The sequence below is a fragment of the Apus apus genome, chromosome 7 (genome assembly GCF_020740795.1).
Source record: "Apus apus isolate bApuApu2 chromosome 7, bApuApu2.pri.cur, whole genome shotgun sequence".
NCBI lineage: Eukaryota > Metazoa > Chordata > Aves > Apodiformes > Apodidae > Apus > Apus apus.
Window position 1 is genome coordinate 1174067 of NC_067288.1, and position 23558 is coordinate 1197624.

General features: G+C 44.1%; 1 protein-coding gene across 3 annotated transcripts in view; it reads right to left on the reverse strand.

The window, feature by feature from the left end:
• Positions 1-3528: 3528 nt before the first annotated feature.
• Positions 3529-23558, reverse strand: part of PLA2G4A (phospholipase A2 group IVA) — a 76367-nt gene continuing 56337 nt past the window's right edge. For all 3 annotated transcript variants that reach the window (XM_051625428.1, XM_051625430.1, XM_051625431.1), the window contains 9 exons: positions 22559-22673; positions 18889-19026; positions 18485-18577; positions 16157-16228; positions 14259-14501; positions 9894-10078; positions 6752-6947; positions 6393-6550; positions 3529-5039 (listed from right to left, as the gene is read on the reverse strand). In XM_051625428.1, coding sequence (XP_051481388.1) covers positions 4908-5039; positions 6393-6550; positions 6752-6947; positions 9894-10078; positions 14259-14501; positions 16157-16228; positions 18485-18577; positions 18889-19026; positions 22559-22673 — 1332 coding nt within the window. In that variant the 3' untranslated portion in view covers positions 3529-4907. The remainder of the gene's footprint in view (positions 5040-6392; positions 6551-6751; positions 6948-9893; positions 10079-14258; positions 14502-16156; positions 16229-18484; positions 18578-18888; positions 19027-22558; positions 22674-23558) is intronic.

Here is a 23558-nt window from a genome sequence, read left to right on the forward strand (position 1 = left end):
AAGCTGTTCTCCTGTGGCATAAAGAATAATTAGCAGTGACCTTTTGCTGTTTTTATAATTCATATTTGATAGTGTGACCCACCCTTTCCAAGACCTCCTTTAGTGCTGGATGCAACTGTTATCCATTAGTGAGTTAATGAAGCTCACTAATTACTGGCATCAGGTGTTCTTCTAGTATCTTGGTTCAGAAGTGCCACAGAGAAGCGATGAGAAAGAGAGCAAAGGTGTTGGGGAGGGACTTTTTACAAGGACATGGAGTGACAGGACGAGGAGATTTAGTTCAGACATTAGGAAGAAGTTCTTCACTCTGAGGGTGGTGAGACCCTGGCCCAGGCTGCCCAGGGAAGCTGTGGCTGCCCCATCCCTGGCAGTGTTGAAGGGCAGGTTGGATGGGGCTTGGAGCAACCTGGGCTGGTGGGAGGTGTCCCTGCCCATGAGGGGGTTGGGACTGGATGATCTTTGAGGTCCCTTCCAACTCTAGTCATTCTTGGAAAGGGACACCTAGGCTGAAAAAGAAAAAAAAAAATAAAAGGAAGTGACCAACACAGACTCAGTGAGGCTTTCAGATGCCAAATGATGATCTCATCTATTTTCTGGCAAGCCCTTGTCCCACACTGCCTGAAAAACAGAGAAAGAAGACACTCGGGCATGTAAGAACAGAAAAAAGTCTATGGTCCAGTGGGTTATTGAAACCTGCTCCAAACTGGCTCAAAAGACCCTTCTCCACCTCAAAGTGGGGGGAAAATATGGGCTTTAAAGATGTTAAGAGAGACTTGAAGCTGAGTGAGGAACAGCATCATGAGAGTTAATCAGAGTTACTTCTGCAGGGCCAAACAGGCACCAGTTCAAAACAGGTCCTGCAGCAAATCCCCCGGGGTTTAGAAAACAGGTCCAGAAGGACAGGTTTGTATGAAACCCACAGCTGCGAAGTATCAGGGTTTCTCCTTCCCAAACAAGCTGGCAAAATCCTTGCCTCAGTTTCTTCTCACGTCACCACATTAATTCTCTTTTGTAGCTTCCAGAATCCACCCTAAAGTGTGTTGGCAGCAGAACATCTGGAACATGTGTTTAGCACGAGCTGGACCATGTTTCCTCCCTTAACCTCCTCAGCTTCAGCCCTTACTGACCAGCCAGTGCCACCTCCCGTGCAGAGCAAGTGCTGGCCCAGCCACCTGCCCCCACCACCCCACCCAGAGATCTGGGTGAGGAGCAGATATGCAGCTCAATTAGAAAATGATAACAAAGCAATTGTATTACTTCACCTGTGTAGCTTCTTCTGCAGTGCCAAACATTACTGTTTTCCACCCAAATAAGAAGAGAGCTGCCTGTTTTATCCCTGGTCCCTTTCAAGTTACCAAAAAGCAAACATCTGGTGAAGATTCAGAGGGGAACACAAAGGCCAAAACCATCCCAAAGCACTCAGGATTCTGCTTCCAGCAGAAGCCACAGGCTTCAAGGGGGAAACAATGGAAGATCTCAGCTCTGATTAAAGTCAAAACATTTTTTGAGCATCAAGTTGGGTGGACATTCAGTTCCCCAGGGTTTTTCCAGCAGACCTTACAAACGAGGCTGATAACTCCTGGCACAGTAGACAGGGAAGCTCAAAACATCAGCAGGATGCTTCCCCTCTGAGGGCATCAGACATGGCTCCCACCCCAGCCCTGACCCAGTGCTCCTGTCCTGGCTGGGGTTTCCCTTCCAGCTCCCTGGTTGCTCCCACCTCTCTCTTGGACCTGGCTGCATCTGTGGCACCCCCGGGGTGCAGGTGTCCCCTCCCAGCCTGAGGCTCCTCCAGCTCATGGCTGCCTGCTTTGGGACTTCATCTGCTCCCACACGTCTCCTGACAACCCCTAAACAGAACAGAAGCCTTTTGGCTTGGCCTTTGCTCCCTAATTTCTGCTGGAGCCAGAGCTTGGCCCTCACGGGTTAAACGGTCACACCAGGAATCACGCCCCCACCGGAACAAAAATGGCTTTTTTTTAATTATTATTTTTTAAATGAAAGCTTACCAAGCCGTTCTGCCGATTGCATTGCCACACTCCTCACTCTCCACACGCAAAACAGCCCCTGGTTTGGTTGTCAGGGGGAATTCCTTGCCTGTGAACTGTGACGCCCTTCCCTGGCGTGCCAAGGGCCCAGCGGCCCCGGCTGAGTCCCAGGGCACACGCATCCAGCCCGCCCGGCGCGGGGCAGCGGGAGCTGGGGCTGAACCACAGCTCCAGGAAACATCCACCTGCTCCCCCCCGGAGCCAGGCTGGTGCCAGGCTGCCCAGGAGCAGGACAGACACATGGTGCCCATCTGCTCCCTGCAGCCCCGTCCTGCAGGCAGCACCCACAGGACCTTCTGACAGCTGAATTACCTCACGCTCTAAGCCCACCTTTTCCTGCCCACCAGGTGTGACACGTTCTGCTGGGAAAAAACCACTGCAGGCATAAACCAGATGAACCAGGGCAGAAAGGGAAAACCAGAAGCAAAGGACCAGCCTTCTAGCCTAAGGAGAAAACCTGTATGTTCTTGGTTTCTCAGCACTTGCCGGAACGGGAAGGGGTTTGTCTGCATTATTACTCTCCTTTTGGTGTTAATACAGCCTGTGACTAAGGCCATGAAAGCCTCAGTCTTCTGCTCTGCAGCTGCAACAAGGTTTCAATTTCTAAATTTCTGATCACACCCAGATGGATTTTTCCACTAGAGGCTTATGGACACAGAATTAAGAGAGGTTTTTTGTTCGAGGCTGTAGGGAAACCAGTCATGAACTCACCAAGCAGCTTCTGGGAGCCCAAGACACCTCCAATGTTTGAAAAAGGAGTTTTTATGACAAATGTGCTTTTATCAGAGGAGGAGGGACTCCTGCCCTGGCTGACAGACCCTCTGCTCCAGGCTGAGAAAACCCACAGCACTGCAAGCCCCCAGCTGGGCTGGCTCAAGGGTTTGGTGCATCCCAAGACACCTCTTCCTCCCTCCATCTAGGTTTTAGACCACAAGCTTTTCACACCTCTAGTATTTCACTCTCAGGCCTCTTGGCCATCACTGACTCTCAGCCTTACTCATCACACAGTAACAGAACAATCCTCACCCATTTCCATCAGAATGATGCCCTTGCACCTGGATATCCCTGCCAAGACAGAGTGCTCCTGGTCACTCCACTGAAGCAACACACCAGCAGCTATTTGATCCCACCAGGCCTGGAGGAGCTTCCTTCCTTGACCTGCTTTTTAAAACTTTGAGAATAAAGGCAGCAAGGACCCAAAGCCCAGAGCCATATGGTAGCTTCCTGTCGTGGCTCTTCCCACAACAGCACAAAGGATCTGGCCTGCACTGACCCCAGCACAGATCAGCAGGAAGAAAATGGATTGGTGTGCTGTCCCCACACACCAGGCTGCTCAAACAGGTTGTAGTTTTAACAGCTAAACTAGAGAGAAAGACTAACATGCCAAAACTTGACTCTCCTGCTTGGGAGCTGGCCCACATCTCTTCCCAATGGAAGTGAAAATGTCCTGACCGTAATGAAAATGAACTGTCTGAAAACATCAAGGCCAAATACAGTTATGTTTTATTTTTTTGCTGTCTGGTAACACTGTGATAATAGAAACTGTATAAAGTATGATAAAACACTTCCATGAAACAGAGCAGGTACATATTAAAAAATAAAAAATACAAACATTATGTTAACCAAAGGAAAAAACCCCAAAATATTAGAAAGAAAATATTACAGTAAAATAACAGTACCAGTTTCTTCCTGTATATTGAAATTTATTGAAAATGTTTAAATTATAAAGCACTAAGATAAGTTACTTTTATCTTCCCTCTTCATGTTAAACATGCACTAACTCAAACAGAAAGAAAAGCTATTAATCAATACAGGAGATGTAAGGAGGCATGAGGCAGTGGCTGGTAAAAGAAATGCATTTTCATTCCTCCTCTTCCCGTGGGCTTACAGATTTTAGCAATTACAAACAGCTCAATAATTCCCAATAAAAGGAACAGCCACTGAATTAGCAATAAGCTCTGATCAATGAGCAGCTGGAACCAGATGGTCTTTGAGGTCCCTTCCAACCCAAGGTATGCTATGATCCTATGACTGTAAAACTACTCAGCTCCTGCCTCGTTCTTCAAACTCCAGAAGAAAGGAGCTAAGGTCCTTTCAGCTGGGTCCCCCCAGTGCATTGCTGAGAGCTGATCCTACCCACCTCAAAAAAAGGAAACAATCCAGCCAAGAGACCCCAAGACATGTGAGATGGTACTAAATTAATCTATGTCTATGCATGGTCTTTTCTTACTCAATGTACTAAAAAATATGCATTTCAAAGTAGCCCTAAGCACAGGAGCTACTTCAAATTCTTACCTGGGAACACTGCAGCTCTCCCTGGCACACACTGCCACTGTCCCTCTGCAGAAATGGGATACTTCTCTTTATGATCAAAGGCTAAAAATCCCTTTTCACCTCTCCAGAAACCTTTTGGTCAGAAGTACAGGCACGAACAGCAACTCAACATACAAGCTCAAGGACCCAAGCAATGTAGTTTTGTGGAACAAAACAGAAAAAGGAAATAGGAGAGGTTGGACTCTTTGCTGAGAGGATTCTTAAATGCAGTATTAAGTAGTGAAGTGGAAAACTGCTCCACTATGAGAAGCCAGTGTTGACACTTTTTAAAGTAAAAACCAACCACTGAGAAGCCAGTGACCACAGCAGAACTCATTCCATGTTTTTAAAAAGAAATGTATCAGCATACTGAAATGTTTTTGGGCTTAGTTTGAAAAATTAAAAAAATCTGTATTGAAACTTGAAAATCCACAAGAAAACGAGCTTTGCCCAGCCCAGAGCAGGGATGCTCTGACAATGCCTTTTTGACTCCAGTTATAAAGGCAGAACCAGGCTCTTGAAGGAGTGGGACCCAGGACACATCCTCTACGTAGGGTTGTTGTTCAGATTGTTCTTATTGAAGAACCTCCTTGCTTCAACACTGCTAAGAGACACGGAGCAGCGAGAGGGGTTCTCCTTCCTGTACTCAATGCTTTCCATCATAGCCTGCTTGATCACCTGGAAAACAGGAAACAAGGCATCATTCAGGGAAATAACCGACACAGTAATTTATTAACTGGTGGAAAAGGCCCCTTGAGATGCCAACAGCTGCTTTTGCCACTGCTCCATCACTGAGCAGTGACTGCTGAGCAGTGTGATGAATGCTATTTCTTCACTGCTTAAAACACTGTTTTAACACAGTCAAGTTCTGGCAGGATAGCACTAACATCCAAGAAGTCACACAACAATACACATCATTTCACTGGGTCCCAGTGAAATTCTGAAAGGTAAGTCAAAGCACTGAGAAAATCCACCCTTCAAGGACACAGAAAATAATTATCTTAAGTAAAGCTTCACTTTTGCTTCCTTTGTCCTGAAGTAACAATATTTGTTCAGTGCATCTAAAAAAAATAATTATTTCTTTATCTGGGATGATTATTTCCCCTTGTGAAGATGGCAAGTCACTCTGTGGATGCTGGGATCATGGTCTGTGTTACAGCTAGAAACAATTCAACAGGATTATTACTGAGCCAGCTGATAAAGAAATTTCCAGAGATCTTTACACAAAAATTCAATTTTCCTCTTTTCTAGATAGAAAATCAGCATCCATAAAGAACTGGGCATGAAATCCTGCACACAGACCCTTTGCTCAGTAAGCCTGCAGGACTTTTGATAGTAAAATGACAAAAACAACACAGGAACCAAATTAAAAAGGATATGAATTGGAATGGCTCCTAGGAAACAGGCTCACACCTTCTGAAAAGCACACATACTCTACTCCACTGGTTCTACTATTTGGAAGGTGGCCACAATATGACATCAATCATCTTCTTAGCCCCAGGAATGCTGATGACAGCTTTTTTTTTCTCCCCACTGGAAAGCACCTCTGGCCCTTCCAGCAGTGTATTTGCTCAGTGGTTTATGGCAATACTTCCTACAACATCGGTATTTTGGTACTTCAGAAAGGGAGGTCAAGTGCAGAAACCAGCTTCTCCTCACCTAATTCTCACCCTGTGCCTCACCCAGTTCTCTTCAGGTAACTCCAGCCACTGTACTACCAGCAGTGACTGGCCTCCTCCCCAGGCTGGAAGGATGCAAGATGACCCTGCCACAGTTTGCCTGTGCTTCTGCACAAGCTCCAGCCTGCATCCCAAGAGAGCAGGTTGTTTTCCCATGGACTATGATGTACTTTGATCCAGCCTCAATTCTGGGAACAGCAAGAAGCACAACTAAAAGCACTTTATATGTTGTAACAACCCAGCAAGCACTGATGTAAACCCCAGTGCCTGCTGTCAGAAAGATTTAGGGCTTTATCAGCATCACCTACTTTCCCATGTGACCATCTAGACCCTTCCACACTGGCCTACATACATCAATGTTATTGAGGGTGTTGAACTCCATTAGGTCGTGAAGCCTCTTGAAAGCCTCATTGGGATACTGGAAGTTGAAGGTAGAGAATGGAGTATCTGGATCATCAAAAATGTCAAAGTCTGCAAAATCCTTCTCTTCCTGTGTTTCTCTTGGGACTCCTGCATGCAGAACACAGACAAAAAGACAATCTAAACCTCAAGTCGTAGGACTTGCATCTGATTTTTTAATGGCTCTTTTGAAATCCCTAGCTGCCACGGCGTTATTCCAGAGCCAAAACACTTCTGGTGTGTAATAACTGCTACACCATAATAAAGCTTCAAAGGAACAGATAGATCTAGAACCAGAAAGTGTGTGCTCACCTGGAGCTTTGTACTTCCGGAAGTTGATGTTGGCCAAAACAAAATGGATTATAGTTGGACAGTCCTTCTCCGAAGAGGTATCCTTGGGTTTGAAGACATAGCACTCCTTCATGCCCTCTCGGTCAAACACGTTCGGGTCTATTTTTGGGAAAGGAAGCTTGTTCATTTTGGCCCATTTTTCTGCCAGCAAGATTTCCTGAAAAGGTAACAAAGACTCAGGTGCATATGGGGGTCCACTGCAAAGTGAGATTTTAGGTGGAGAAACACAGGTCAAAGTGGTGACTAGAAGCAGTCGTATTAACTCACGCTTTGTTAGAGCGGAAGGACTGAGCAGTCCTGGTCTAGATGACCCAGTGTGGCCAACTGAGCACCTCCTTGAGCCTGCCCAACCTTCACCACCTGTGGTGATTCACCGGAAGGGAAGAGTTGGCCTGTCACATCAATCCTGGGGTGAATTTACAGAGCTGACAACCAGAAAAAAGTCAGTGCTATGGAAACCAGGGAAAGCTCATAAACACCCATCCACGCGTCGCTACGTTCGGGCACATCGCGGCGCAGAGCGGCGTCGGGAGGAATGCTGGGGGAAGAAGGCAGGTCTGGAACACAGGCCTCTTTTGCCTCGTGACACCTCAGTAAACAAACTAGTTTGTAAATAATGACTCAAAAGTCTGTAATGAGGGTGTGTGAGCAGGAGGAGAGGGAAGGTCAACATCTTTAATCTTGGTTTTGAATGAAATAGGACCCCTTTGTGGGGCAACTGTTTTGGAAACGCAAGAGATTGCGAGATAGTGGGTGTAAAATGCTAAAACAAGAGGCGAGTCACTGGCTGCAGCTGGCTGCCTCCTCCCCGTGGTGCACAAGTGAGTGCACCAGAGGGTGCTGCCATGGATACAGGCCCACTCCTGCACTGCCACCCCTCCTGGCAACTCACGCACGCCCAACAGGATTGTGCAGCCAGCACCCAACACTGGCTTCTGGCCTCCAGGCCCTCTGCTCAGACTAGCTGGAGGGACATCACTCCCTATGATCCACGTCTTTACACTTTGGAATTAATAAACACTTCCCTTCCAATTGGCTTTGTGAAAAATCTAAGGCACCATTTCGTTTTCCTGCTATTTTTTTGTGCACCAAAGTGTTTTCCCTTTTTTAAAATTGGAGCTTCCAGAGAAACCTGCAGGACACACTTGACTTCCAAGCAATCCCTCCCTGTTATGGGTGTTTCCCAAAGCAACACAGAAAGTGGCAGCTGATGGAGACAGAAAGCTCAGTGGCTGAGAATAAGAACAGAGATGACCACACACAGACTTGTGCACAGAATCACAGAATCATCCTGGTTGGAAAAGACCTTGAAGATCATCAAGTCCAACCATAACCTAAATCCAACCATAACCTAAATCAGAGTCCACGTGCAGATGTTAACAAAGATGTTTAGGGGAGATGGTAGTGCTGAGGCAGCACATTTGGCTGACAGGAAAATGGTCATGACAAAATAAGACAAATTCTTAAAGTCATAGGAAATTAAAGGAAGAAACAGACTGCAGGATTCAGTCACCTCAGGGAAAATGAAGGATCTCAGTACTAGTACCAGTCTCCTCAGAGTTCAGAGTGACCAGCAGGTCGAGGGAGGGGATTCTACCCCTCTACTCCCCCCTGCAGGGCTGGGTCCAGTTCTGGAGCCCCCAACACAAGAAGGTCATGGAGATGATGGAGCAAGTCCAGAGGAGGTCACAAAGATGATCCAGGTGCTGGAGCAGCTCTGCTCTGGAGACAGGCTGAGAGAGCTGGGGTTGTTCAGCTTGGAGAATAGAAGGCTGCAGGGAGACCTGAGAGCACCTTCCAGTGCCTGAAGGGGCTCCAGAAAAGCTGGGGAGGGACTTGGGACAAGGGAGGGAATGATGGGATGAGGAGGAACAGTTTCAAACCAGAAGAGAGGAGATTTAGGCTACACGTTAGGATGAAATTATTCACTGGGTGGTGAGACACTGGCCCAGGTTGTCCACAGAATCTGTGGATGTCCCCTCCCTGGAAGTGTTCAGGACTAGGTTGGATGGGGCTTGGAGCAACCTGGACCTATGGGAGGTGTTTCCTGCCAATGGCAGAGGGCTGTGACTATATGATCTTCAAGATCCCTTCCAACCCAAACCAGTCTGTGACTCTATGACAGGTAGTCCCCAAGAGACCTAGAGATCACAGAAATTATCCCTTTTTATTCTCCTGAAGCTTGGTGGTTTTTTCTGCATTTAACAACACGGATCTAGAGGTCCTTTTGCTACTGCTGTTAATCTCTGATGGTTTTTGGAGGTTTTTATCCCTTGATAGCAAGAGAAAGGAAAAAATACTCTGTTCTAATTGAAATTTCTCTGTAAAGCAACAAAGAATGCCAACTGTTTATCAAACAGGGAAGTTTTCTTTGTTTCCTTAATTATTTTTTTTAACTCCCACAGGTTTCAAATAAGTACTGCTTTTTTACTTTGAATAACTCACAAGAGTCTTAAGTGTTGCTTTCTGTGTTAGTTACCAAAATGATCCAACATCCCTGATCAGTCAGAGCTGTCTGGATGCACAGGTCCTATAGAGAACAACAGCTCTGCCCTCCACACCTGCTGGATTCTCCCACGGTTGCTTTGCTCTTGCCTGCATGGATTTAGGAATCCTACTTAAACCAGTACTGGGATTATCCCAGTGAGATATAATTGAAGACTTAGCCCCACTTCCAAAATAATACATATTTAGCAATACCAGTGACTGAGACACATTCCTGCAAGATGATGACACAAAACTGTTCATTTCCATCACAGAGAACAGCTGGCCAGAGCTAGACAGATTTAATTGTTTAATCCTGACATCAGAGAAATTCTACAATCCAGTGTGAAGGCAAAACTTTAATAAAAACAGCAGAGCTACTACTTCAAACGAGTGATATTGGCTCTCTGTGTCAGCTGCCTCATGTGAGTCATGTAAACAGGAACTGAGGCAGAGTGCAACGTTCTGCCTTGACGTGGGAAATTGCTCCAAAGCTGGTGATCCAAGAGCACTAGGGCCTTCTGAAGCCATGAAACGTGCAACCAACCCCACTGGAAGAACACAACTGAGTCAACCTGAATTTACGGACACACAGAAAGGCATGGCCTGTCTTCCTTACCTTGAAAGGAGGACTGGAATCACTTGGCCGAGCTGAGAAATCAAAAGAGATGATGAGATCGACGCCCCTTTGAGGTCTCAAGATGAGTGGGTAGGGCAGGTTGAAGGTAAGCCCACTGTCCACAATGTGAATCTTCTTGCTCTTCACATCTAGTGGCTCATAGATCCTCTCAAACTCATCAGGATCTGCAGAGAACAAATGGAAAATGGAAATGCAAATGGAAAGCAATCAGGAACACACCAGTTCAGAACTGAAACTGTGACAGCCTTTCAAGCGGTTTCCACATGCACTGAAGATTCCATGGAACTCAGAATGTGCAGTATTCCAGTGAAGCACCCCATGAACTCAGGTGTAACCTTAACCCTCATCTTACCTGGGAAAACAGAGCTGGGAGGGACCTCAGCAGGTCAACTACACAAAGCCCTGTGCCAAGACAGAAGCTGAGGTGGCTCAAGACACAACCAAAGGGGATGGATGCCCAGACTGACCCTGACCTCCCCAGCTTCACCCCTTCATGCCCAACAACCCCCCCCACACACACCCAGGAAAGTGTTTATGGGATAATAACCCAAATATTCCCTGGCTGCAGCTTGGGAAAGAACAAGCCATTTTTCCTGAGTGCCTCTGCACTTAACCAAGGCTGCAGATACCAAGTGATCTCTGCAGTGTTTAAAATTTTTCTCCTGACAGTTTTTTTTCTTGCTCTAGGTCTTAAAAGTATTTCCAGGGCATATTATTGCCTTTTGACTAAAAACTAATGCTAATAGCTGTAGAGGGCAGTGTAATCTAGGGAATGCTGAGCAGGATATTGCAATTATTTCTTGCATAATTAAACATCCTAGCACCTACTTCTTGGTGATGTAAGTAAGGTGGAAAAGGATAATCTTAGCTGAAGAAAGGCCATCAAAAAGAATTCAGACTTTAGTTCCTATAACTTCAGGGTCCAGGAGGAAATCCATGTTATGAGCAGCATGAAAAAAATCTCAGAACAGATGCTTTGAGCTTTTATTTCAGTTAATATTTTTATTAGAGGCCACCAGATTCCCAGTATGTCTTGACTTGTAAGGCAGGAAACAGTAATTGTTGCCTATTGCTAAAGGGCTAAGTGTGCTTACAGACCTATTTTAGAGCCACTTACATTTCATCATCACAAATTAGCATAAATCAATGAAATTATATCAGTGTCTCTCAAATTCACCCTAATTTAAAAAGCACTGGTTAAGAAATGCACTCACTAAAGAGCCTTTTAGCACAAGGAAACCAAAAGAAATCTCTTTTAAAAAGACATTTCAAACATAATTTAACCCTTGTTCTCAAGCAGAATTTCTAGGAAATGCAGGAACATTTTTCCTCAAGGTTTATCATTACAAAATTTGAATTTTCAAGTCAACTGTGATCCTTGAGAAAACGCCTGCACCACCTGTCATCATGTTTCTGACAGGAGTGTTACTGCAAACACAAACTTCCTACCAAAAAGGCATCAAAACCAGGATGGTTCCCATTGCTTACAGCCTTTGTGATCCTATCATTAAATTATCATCGTAATTTTATGATATTTTAAATGATAATACATGGTATTACCATCAGTAAGTTTATCAAGACTATATAGATTGGTTTTATTAGCTGTGGTCTTCTGTGACTCCAGAAGAAATTAGTCTTTTATTTTTATTCTAATAAATGTTAGAAGTAGACTCTGAATCCTTGAGTTGAGCAGAACAGTTCTGAAATGCAACTTGTGCCCATGTCACAGGGCAAGAATTCCAAGAGCAATGAAGATCACCCCATGCTGTTCTGAAGACATGACTTCCAAGGCAGGCACAGGATGCAAGCTGGCTCATCAGTTGTCATCAGATACACAAATGGGGAGCAAGAATTGTTTGGAAATAAAGAAGGAAGCATGTTCTAGAGACCACACTTGGTGGCTCCAATGGAAGCCTGGGAGTTGAAAAGGGCATCTGCTGCTGACGTGTGTCTACTCTAACGGAGTTTCCATAAATACTGAAATAAGGAAGCAGATTATGAGTTATTTTTTCCCTATTGTTATTCACTTGGCATTTTCTCAAGTGATTTTGGTGTGTTGTAATACCAAGGCACAGAACCAGACCAACTCGAGTTCAGAATGAAATCATCCAGGGAGGGAGGGAGGGAAAGTTTTAAAGTCTATTTCAGATCAACCTGCCAAAACAGAACGTGCAGCAAAGCCAAGCATTTTCCTTTGGGATCAGGTCTGCTGTGTGCACTGCAGACCCCAGTCCTCAGTAACAGCTGGAGCATCAGCCTAGGCCTGCCACAGCTCAGCCTCTGCAGTGCCCCTCGCTGCAAACCTGAGGCAACTGTTATTTACACCCTTTTTGATTCATTTCTCTCTCCTTTGGAGTGTCTGGTAACTAAGAGAAAGCGAGTCCTGCAGCAATTCAGACTCCTCTCCGTGCTGACAGCTCAGCTGCTGGTACTAGCAATAAATATCCAAAGCTTAAATGCACCCAGTGCCTCAGTAATATACAATATTTTAAATTTACACCTTTCTATCTGCCCCTCTGGGTTCCTAGGCCCTTACACATATTAGCAAAACTCACAGCATTAAAATGTGGGTACATTTATCACACCACCGAATGATTAAATTTTAGATATCAAATTTGTATAAACAAATTAAAATTATTAGAAATTTATGTAACTGCTGACATTTCAAGGGTTTTTAATCTATTCTTGACTGTAATATTGCAACTGCTGTTAGACTTGAGTTGTCAGTTCAGGTTTGTGAGTGTGGGTTTCAAGCTAACCCAAAAAAACCTGCAGTTATGTCAAAGTTTTGCCAGATGTTTTACCCACAGAAATTGCAGGCACTCCAGCGTAACTGCCTCAGAGGTGCAGGTTCATTCTGTCAAACCAGCATTTTCTTTCAATTGAAATTAAAACCTCGGAAGTTGAGAGTTGATTCTGAAGATTATCCATGTCTTAATTATGCAAAATTCTCATCAGCCATCATTTTTTCCAAGCATAAATTCACTACCCGCTTCCCTGCCTCCTTTACAACTACTATAAATATTAAGATTACCCAGCTGTAAACACCTCTGGGATGATAAAAATATTTAGAAAGTGGAGTACAGCTGGAAATTACTATGCAACCACTCCAAGGGGTTTGTTACATTAACAAATCCCCACTGGAGCTACTTAAGCTTTTAAATGACATCTGGTATTTATGATTGCATAATGACCAGCTAGGGCAATAATCTCTGTCCTCTGAAGGGACCATCAGGGCTGAAGTGACTACTGTTGCTAGGTGGGATGGCTGGCAGTGCTGTGCCATCACACAGGAACATGGCAGGAACATCACTTCCAGGGATTTGCAGTTCCCTCGGCTCGATGGATGTCAGTCATAATCCATAATAATCCAGAGGGATTAGAGTTTGGATCACAGGGAGGCACCAGCAGGTATCAGCTTAACTGTGACATAATTTTTATGTAGGGAAACTCACATCCTTAACTCAGAGCTCTCACACACCAAGGGATTAAAAAAAGAGCACTGGGGCCAGAGCATGAAGACAGTCACTGGTGCTCCCTGAGAACACTTGTAACGAGCACTGCCCATAGCAAATCTCCAAAGTATTAATCAAACATGACTCCTAATTCTCTGCAGCTACTGTTCCTGGCACCTTATGCTTCATGGACTGGGGGAAGACACTGAAATCCTTTCACAAATTACCACTGTTCTCACATCCTAATTTTCCATCCACATTCCTGGTCTAGTGGTAGGGGTCCCTGCTCATAGCAGGGGGGTTGGAATTAGATGATCTTTAAGGTCCCTTCCAACCTTCACAATTCTATGATTCCATGATTCCTGCTTATGCCACCATCCCACCTGGATGCACCTGCCCCACAGTCACACCTGAAATGGGAATGCACCCAACAGATCCCTCACCATGGGGAAAACCATGGTGTTAGCAAAGCAGGGATCTGTGAGTGAAGAAGTGTGTTGCCTCCACAAGTTCTTCAGAAGGAGACAGAGACAGCAGAAGAGCTACAACATTTTTGGTAAGGGGAAACCCTGAAGGAAGGAGGAGAAGTTTCATTTTCCACCAGACTGATAAGAGAAAAGGAACACCACAGGACACCCTTTGGAGAAGCCCAAGAGAGTGAGGAAGTGGGCACAAAGAAGGGCACCATACACAAGAGCAGCTTGGTCACCTCTCCAGCAATTCCTTCAAAACAAAGAGCCACTTCCCCTCCAGAAGGTCCCGACTGCTCTGCAAGCTCTGCTGGGGACATGGCAGGCAGGCAGCAGACAGAAGTCACTGCGTGGTGCCCCCTCTGACACCCAGTCAGCTCCTACCCTCTGCTGACCACCACTCCAGCCTGCCCACTGACCTGCCACGGCTGCATCGAGCTCGTCCTCCTCCACAGACTCCTGGGTGAGCAGGTTTGCCAGAGGAGAGAGCGGGTAGCAGGTATTGAGGTTCAGGCCCAGCATGAAGTTGTGTACTTTGCCAGCACGGCCCTCCCGGGTGTTGAAAAGGGCACTGTCACCCACCAGAGCCATCAGCATGCGCTGCACCCAGCTCTCCTGGCTGCTGCTCTGGTACTCCTGGCTTGCCTCAGCGTTTTCAGTGCCTGCAGAGGAAAATGGAAGCCAGCAACGGCAGGACAGTTAACTTCTAAAGCAGTTAACTTATACATTCTGGGGTCTGTGAAAATAAAGGAGCTATCAAAGGAAAGGAACTGGGTCCTAGCCTTCTTTCAGGGTGCCTTGGACCCAACAAAGGAGCTTTGCTGCAAGGATTTCAGAGGAATGGAGAGAAACACTCCTTCTAATTTCACAGGCCAGTGAAACTTTCAATCTGCAGTACAGTAACGTGAATGTGTCCACCAGGAAAATACATTGGAAATGTGTTAGATGACTTGAGTAGGCTCAGTTGGGATGGCAAGGGCAACAAGGATATGGCTTTATCTGTGCCAGTACCCAAAATGCAAACTGTCCCGGGCTCAGGAGACAGGCTTCAGTCCTCATTTCTTCAGTACATGTTCTGTGTAGAACTAAATTCATCTGGATGTGTCCATCCTCTGCTGATGGCTACAAACCCAGCTTTCCTTAAGGAGCCAAAGTTAGTCTGCACAGAAGAGAATGCTAGGAGATAGGAACTGTAAAATGCCTGAAAATATCCTTTCAGGAAACTCTTTACTACAATCAGTATCTGGTTTTAATTAGTTTTAGAGAGTGCAATGAAATGTCCAGACTTAGATGTCTACAGGTAGATGCAAAAAAAGTTACTCTGACTGGCATCACCTTTTATTCATCAACTGTCCACACTTGACTTGCTGGAGTGTTTTGAGTAAGGAGGTAATTCAGGCTCAGGCTTGATACTTTAACTCCAGCATGGAAATGTGCCTCCTTAACTCAGGCTTTAAAGGAGATGATTTTTATGTAAGTGCAGTGAAAACAAGCATCAAACTCTCCAAAGTTTGGAGGTCCCACATCTGCACATTATTCTATAGAAGTCAGAGGGATTACCAAGTGTTTACAAGTCACTATGGCTACAAAGTATGAGAGAAATGCACTGTTCTGTGCTGGCTGTGGTGCTTAAACAGGAAATCTGGAAAACAAACACTACATCTGGTGTCACTCTCTCCCTATTATTTTACACATCAGGGGAACTGAAGAAGTAATCAGCTGAGCTAATGACATCATTCAATGTCTCATTGCACAAGATTCTCTTTCCTTTCTGTATATCCTGAAGTTACAAAGAGCTGGGAACACAAACTAAACCCTTCTCAAGGAAATATCTGATCAAGGAACCCTAGAAAACAATTGATAATTTTGGTTTGCTAGGCTGGACACAATTCAGACATGCCCCTGAGCTCAGCAGCTTGCTGGCACCAGGCTTCTGGAGATCACTGGCTCAGCAAGACTCCTTTCTGGGTGTTTGCACAACTGCAGAGCTCTGTGAAGCCCTGCTGGGCTGAGGGCAAACTGAAGATGTGCGAGGGGACCGTTTGACCATCAGCTTGAGCAGGAGGCATGAAGCCAAGCCAAAGGCCCTCCTGAGGTCTCTTGTTCACCATTTCCTCACTGAGCCACTGGCTCCAGATGATCCTTGGACTAGGCAATTAAGTGTTAGCATTGGTATAAATAAGAGCAAAGCTCTCAGTTACAAGATTGCTGGCAAGACAGGCTAACTGGCTATGGCTAATTACCAACACCCACAAACCTCACCATGGAAGCTGGTGAAAAAAGTAACCTATGAAATAAGATGTGAGGATTTCCTTACCTTTTGGATGCTGGGATTCATCTTCACTGTCTGAACTGTCATTGCTTACAAGGTGCTTTAGCCTAATATTTTCTGTTGAAAGAAATTTGAGGTTTAATTGTCAGAATAGCTGAGAATGTCAAAACAATCTGAGTCATAAAGCTATCATAGCACTCAGAAGAGAAAATACAGCTGAAGAAATTTGATCTGCTGTGGACATCTCTATGCTCAGAATCTGATCAGAATGTTTCTGCTTTAGCCTGCAATTTTGGCAAAGCTCCTGCACTCAGCAGATTAGCCAGAGGGCTGAAAAAAACAAAATGTAATCCTGAAGTAGTACCTACCAGTTGCCTCTGCACCATCTATCTGACCCCTTCACCTTGATTACAATTTAGATATATGGCTCCTGTCCTCTCAGTAACTCCTAGTGAACTGGGGGGACAACATTGATTTGTTAGTTACCTCCTAATTTTTTAAAAAAGAGGACTGCTTAACCTCATTCCTGCATACATGAATGGGTGCCCCTAGAAATAGTGGGGGGAAACAAAAGCCAAGATTGTTATGGAAGTTCTGCTGCAGTATGTGTGAAAAATACAAGCTCGTGCAGCTGTCTGGGTAGAAGAGGCAATGGTTTTCATCACCAAGCAGTGAGAGAAATGAAAGCAGAAATGAGGGAAGCTCTCCAGCAAAAGTCTGCATTGTCTTAGGGCTAATGGGCTTTGTTTCCAAAACAGCCACAAAGTAATTGTTAACTGTTCACTGATATCTCAAGAAACTACTTCAGAGTCAAAAGGGGAGCTGAAAAGCAACACATCCCACTCCTCAGGTAAGGAAGAGGTGAATTCATGGGAAAACAGATGAGAGGCTGGCAGCATCGCTTTGGCTAATTCTGTTGGGAAACCTTTCCTGAAACACAGGAGACCTGCAATGTTTTATGAGCAGCCTCATCTCGGAAGCTTCCATCCTACAGAGACTGAAGCCCAGTGATGCAACAGCATCCAAGAGAAGAGACTTTACACTAACTAAAGGGGTTTAGTTTTCAAATGTACACTGGGAATCATCTCTGATGAATTCTGGATGCAGATCAGCACCACCGTTGCCCTTTTTTCTCCAAAAGATTGTGCACTCCTAGACTTACCTCCAACACTGTAAAAATTCACCAGAGAAAGAGAAGGGCTTAGTCATTTTTCCTTAACTACTTTTTAATACTCAGTGGGCCCTCAATCACTACTCAAACACTGACAATGGACAAACATGCACCCAAGACAAACATGGAGAAATTCCTGAGTGATGACATGGGAGACAGGTCAAAATAAAATCAGTGACTGAACAAGGAAGCTAAAAAAACAAACAAATGGAATTTTTGGACATCAAATCATCTCCCTTCAAGCAACCTCCACAGAAAATTGATTATTTACTGCTTCTAGCTGTGATTTAAACATGCTGTGTGCAGGCTGGCTCTTCTGATGTCCACTGGCATTTTGCCATTCACTTTGGTGGTATCAAGGTTTCCTTGGGACTTCTACAGCACCCATGGTTCAAGCCACACTAGTATTTTCACATCTAATCCCACTTCAAAGCATATTTTTAAATTTTATATGGAATGAGCCACAGAGAAGAGATAAAATTCTGTATCTCAGCATCTTAAAAAGCAATTTTTTTATTTATATTTTTTTAAAAAAATCAACTCTATATTTTCTCTCCAGGCTCTTCGGAAAAATCTGACTGTCTAGTATAATTTATTTACTAGTTATCTAATTCCCAGTAATGGCATTTTCTAAACAGGAAAAACAAGAGTAAAAAAACCTTTCATCATCAACTGCATTCTGAAATAAAACAAAACCAAGTCTAACCCAACCAAGCTATAACTCTCTCCTGGTCATTTTGCCATTTGTGCATTAGGAATGAAGACAAAATCATTAAATAAGCAAAGGATCAGATACCAACAGGTCACCTGTGGTCAGAACAGAACAACTTCCCGACCCAGAGATGATAAAAGTGGCTTTTACTTTACCAACCCTTGAATAATGCAGCCATGTGTCAAGGGACTACACCATGAACTAGCAATTATTCGTCAGCTTCTGATCTCCAAAAATTAGCTAACAACATCAAAAAGGGAGGTTAACTACATGAAAACAGTTGGATATATGCATGCAATTTTCAGTACCTCTGATACTGAGCAGAAACAAAACTGAGATAAAATTTCTAACCCTCTTTCCCTGGCCTCAGTGTCTTGCCAGGTCAACAATTACAGTTACTTGAATTCCACATCCTTAAAATGCAGTCAGAGGGCACTGAATCTTGCTCTTAATTGTTATGCATAGGAAAAGACTTATTTACTGACATTACCTAATTCTTCTTCCATGGTGGGACCTTTGTTTTGAGAATTGGAGACACCAAGCACTCTGTTAAACAATATAGAAAATGCACTGCCCCAGACACCTGAAAGAGAAAAAGGAAACAAGGAATGAAGGCTGGTAGAAGAAAAAAAACCAACCCCACACTGCAGTATTTAAGCAGCTGCTGGCTCTCTGAACACATCTCTGTGCCAAGTCCTAAGCTCAGATGTACACACTAGAAACAAGAAAACAGGGAACGCCAATCCAGGCCTGTGAGACCTTTCAACTGGATGTCTCTCAACAAGTGGAGAACTCCACTTCTTGCCTCACACTAGGTGTGATTTCATTTAAAAGCCCTTGTCCATGAGCTACTGAAATTAGGTTTATATTCAGGTCTTTCTGCCACATACTCACCCATCAGGAAATGCAAGGGATTTTCATTATACTTCTTCACCACTGTGCCCATAAAAAATTTGCTTCCAAACAAATCTGGAGACATAAAAGTACCATACTTGGCCATGCCAATCTCATATGGACTGAACTCCACCCAGTCTGCAAAACAGACACCAAAAGTGAGCTGAGTTAGCAATCTCACCCTGAAGAGAAGCAGAGGATGAACACACATGAATAAATGAAACCTCTGGCCAAGCAAAGAACTTCTACTTAAATGGGAAGCTAAACGAGCAACAAGAATATCTTTTAGGTTGTGCAGAAGGCAACACTGTGATTTCAAATGAAGGACAGCCTCATGTCCCAGCAAAGGAGTTCTCATTCTCTCTTACCACAACAAACTTGGGTGAAAAATATGAGGCTGTAAAAACAGAGGAATAAAAGCAGCCATTTTGAATAAGAAAAACAAAACAACATCTGGTTTTCATCCCATGATTCAACAGGATTCCCTATCATATGAAATGCAACGTGACTCTTCAGTTCCAAGTTGGTTTTCTTCTGTCACTGTGACTCTATAGAAAATGTGGAGGACAGTGACAAAGACAGCAGAACAACTAATTAATAATCACAGAAGTTGTGAAAGATTCTTGAAAAGGCATTTGGATTCCAGCAGAACCGGATGTTTCTAGTGAAATCCAGCATGAAAAGGCAAAACTGAGAGGCAGCTGAGGAACTTATTAACCCCAGACAATCCAAAATATGTGCCATTTTATTGAAGGTTCAAATGCACTTTCTGATCTTAGCAGAAAGCTTCAGAAGCTGTTGCCAGTATATGATGTAGGCCTTTTTTGATAATGCATTTCTTACTTTGAAATATTGTCTTTGATACCAGTGTTTACATCAGATAATTAATTCCAAAAAGGGGCAAGAACAAAGAAAAAATACCCTACATTTTTTGCATTTCTCCCATTCATCTATCTTCCATATTTTAGTAGCTGATTTGACTGTGTCTGTGAACAAATTATAAATTATTCTGAAACAGAAACAGCTTGGAAAAATCCCCCCAAGTCACAGGGTGCCATCCACTCCTCAAGATACTCAGTGTTTCTGTTGACATGTTAAGCATAAGGTCAACCATTCATACTGAAAAGGAAAGATCTAATCATGACTGCTGAGATGTTTGCTTCATGGGGCAATCCTTATCTCTGCTAAGTCAAAGAAAACATCCTATTTTCCCAAATAAACCACCCACAAATCTTCACATTTATTGGAACAGAGGGAAACTCCTTACAACCCAACCCAGGAATTGAATGCTATTTCCCTTTAGATAGCTAAACGGGAATTGGCAGATGTGCATTTCAGAACCATGTTGGCAGTAAAAGTGGATTTAGAAATATAACTCATGTAATCTGGGATAATCCACTTCCGTGTTTGTATTTGCACTGAAGAGGATGATTTCTCAAATCATGTATCCTGCTTCAGGAAGCAAGATTTCTGCCTTAAAATGAAATGGCTTCAGCATCAGCTTCTGCCAATCCAGGAGCTCCTTGAGACAGTGGCCATTTAAACGAGTAGGACTTGAACGTCCCAGGAGACAAGAACTTTATCCCAAAGGAAATACTTGGTGTTTCTATCCAGTAAACCAGGCTAGTTCCCTGCCTGTGGTAATTCCTCATCGTTAAAGAAGCTGCAGTCATTAAAAAAAAAAATTTTTCAAACCCTGTCTCTAACTAATCATGGCAATACTGTTCAGTTGAAATGATTACTGCAGTTTTGAGTACAGCCAGCACCACCTGGGTCAGAAATGCCAGTGGGAAGGAAAACATGCAGAGCCTGGGGCAAGGCACCTATGAGCAGCTGCAGGAAATCTTGCATCATCGCTCCCAGAATCTTATCTGATACAATTACTGCATTTCAACTGGAAACAACATGAAAGATCTCACCTGCAACTATGATCTAGGAAAAAAAAAAAGTGTAAATAGTTCTGTTCAAAGCTTACTATGTATTCCACATCAAGAATAGCTCTGCAGGTCTTTCCATTTGTCATTTTCCATCACAAAGTTTTGACAGCAACTTTTCCAAGCAATTTTTTTGGAAACATGGATACAGTGCCTGCCTTAGGAACCTTGGGCAAACCACTTGGGAGTTTGCATTCTTGTCTTGTATAAAACTATATATATACACACACACACTTTTCTTTGTGCAGCATCCAGCTCAACTGGACCCACTCTCAATTGACATTACTGGACTCAATTAAAACCTACAGAACAAATAAAAGGAAAAGCCCCTTTTGTGTCACCAACAGCACTTTACACTGTGCAGGAAATAAAAGGAAAAGAAAAAGTAGTATTTCTGTCTGCTCAATTCTAAATTTCCCTCTTCTTGGAAAGGGGAATCTCCCTGTATGACTGAAGACATTTTCCTTTACCTGTTCAACACACTAAGCAGCTTTCTGCAGCTGGAGAAACACCAGCTTTCTTCTTGTCTCCAGCCCTACAATCTTCTTAGCTTCTTCACAGATAAGCAATATTCTTTTAAAATTATTTTTTGGTGACACGCAGAGAACAAAACTTGGCCAAAACCCCACACGAAGTCTAGAGAAACAAGAGGCCACTGACCAGCAGGCTGAGGGCAGCAATTTTGTGGCACCTCAGGCCCATCAGAACCCCTTGGGCCCCCACAGGGCACCTCAGCAGTCCCCCCAGAACCCCTCAGCCCCCTCAGCAGCCCTCGGCTATGGGGACAGCCTGGAGAGGGCCCTTCTGAGGCAGAAGGTCCTGGGGGGCACGTGTTCCACAGCACAGGGAGGTATTTCACAGCAAGTCCTCACAGGGAAGGGCAGCTTGACCTGACTACAAAAGGGAACAGCCTCCAGTTGCTCCCGGGGAGGTTCAGACTGGATATTATGAACAATTTATCGACTGAAATAACATTCAGACATTGGTGCAGGCTGCCTGGGGCTGTGGTGGAGACACCATCCCTGGAGGTGTTCAAAAAACGTGTGGATGTGGCACTGAGGGAACATGGTTTAGTGGGCACGGGGGTGTTGGGTTGATGGTTGGATTTGATGACATTGGAGGTTTTTTCCAACCTTAATGATTCTGTGATTCTGCGAAAGTACAGTCTGTCTTACCATGGACAGGAAAAGCTGAATCTTGAAAGCCAAGAAAAGGCTCAGTTCCATGGAATGCCAAGAGGAACGTGCCCATTTGATGCCTGCTCTCCACACCCTGTAACGTCGGAGCAAATACTGCACCCACTGAGTAAGTGTTCACCTGGCTAAGTATGTGAAAACTTACCTCTGAGTAAACTCCTTGTTATCAGATTCTACTGTCATGCTCTCGGAAGCCACTGAACGCGTGTCCATTCCCTTGTCACTTTTTAAACCCCTGCAGATCTGTCCTCATGATGTACCCGTTTGGTATATCCTTCAGCACAGCAACTTCCCATTGTTTTTATAAATTAAAACCTCCCCGTGCTCAGTTTGTAACAAAGCAAATTTTGTTAAGCCCCCAAGAATGTTTCCCATCACGGCAAATTCCTTCCTAATCCTTGCCACAAGACTAATATTTTCAAACCATACCAAGTTGCAGGATACAATTATTCACAGGAGTATTAAAAAATGGGGTATTTTTCAGCCATGCACTTCTCTCCTCTTTTCACAAGGAACTCAATACACAGATGGAAAACACACCTGCAAACATCAGCTCCGAGACGTCTGGTTTGACGTGGAGACACGTGAAGAGCGGGAGAGCACACTGTGCATCATTGATTTTCTCTTTCATGTTGCTCAGAGTAGTGTCCATTCTCTGCACAAAAGACAGACATTACATTCAAACAGATCTCTCAACAGGTCTGGGAGACTACTTGTTGCTCTGAAATCCTCAGAGAAGGATAAACAGACAAACTCAGTTATTTCCAAGAAAAACAGAACAGAAGAATCTGTAAAAGGCAATAATCTGCTCGAACGATTTCTGACTGCAGGGTCCAGGAAGGAGTGGGAGAAGACACAACAGGAAGATAAAATAAGCATGGTTTATAGAATCCAAAATATCATGGTAACAAGAAAACAGTGTTGCTGGACAAAGCAAGCTATAGAATCCCAGAATTGTGTGGGCTGCAGTTTTTTTCCCTTCTGCTGCTGTACAAGACAAAACCCAGGAAAAATGTCATAGGTAGAGCTGCCATTAACCATCACATAATGTTTTTTAATCCGTGACTCTGAAAAGTCAGCAAAGATAACCAAGAAAAACAAACAGACTACTAAGAGGCTTATGTTTGCTGACCAAGGAGCTGCATCTGCCCCAGAAAATGTTCTGGAGTCTGCAGGCAAGACAGACTGCGAGTCATGGTGACATCATGACACCTGCATTGCCTGCTTAAAACCCACTGGCAATGTGGACTCACAAAAGATACAGGTGCACAGAACAAGTCTGCCAATCTATTCACACATTTCCATCTTCTGATAAGATCAAACCAAAATTCTGCTCACCTGACTCACCTGAAGTCCAAGTCTGTGTGCCTGATTCAGGCAATTGGGATTTGTCAGGAATGAAACACAACAGGATGAAGCCCTCCTCTTGCCTCTTTTGTCAGAAAAACAAGTACTAATAAAAAGAGATGTGGATCTTTTGCCCTGAAATCAGTGTTTTGCTATGAAAATTCTGCTTTTCTTCTAGCAAAAGGTGCATAAA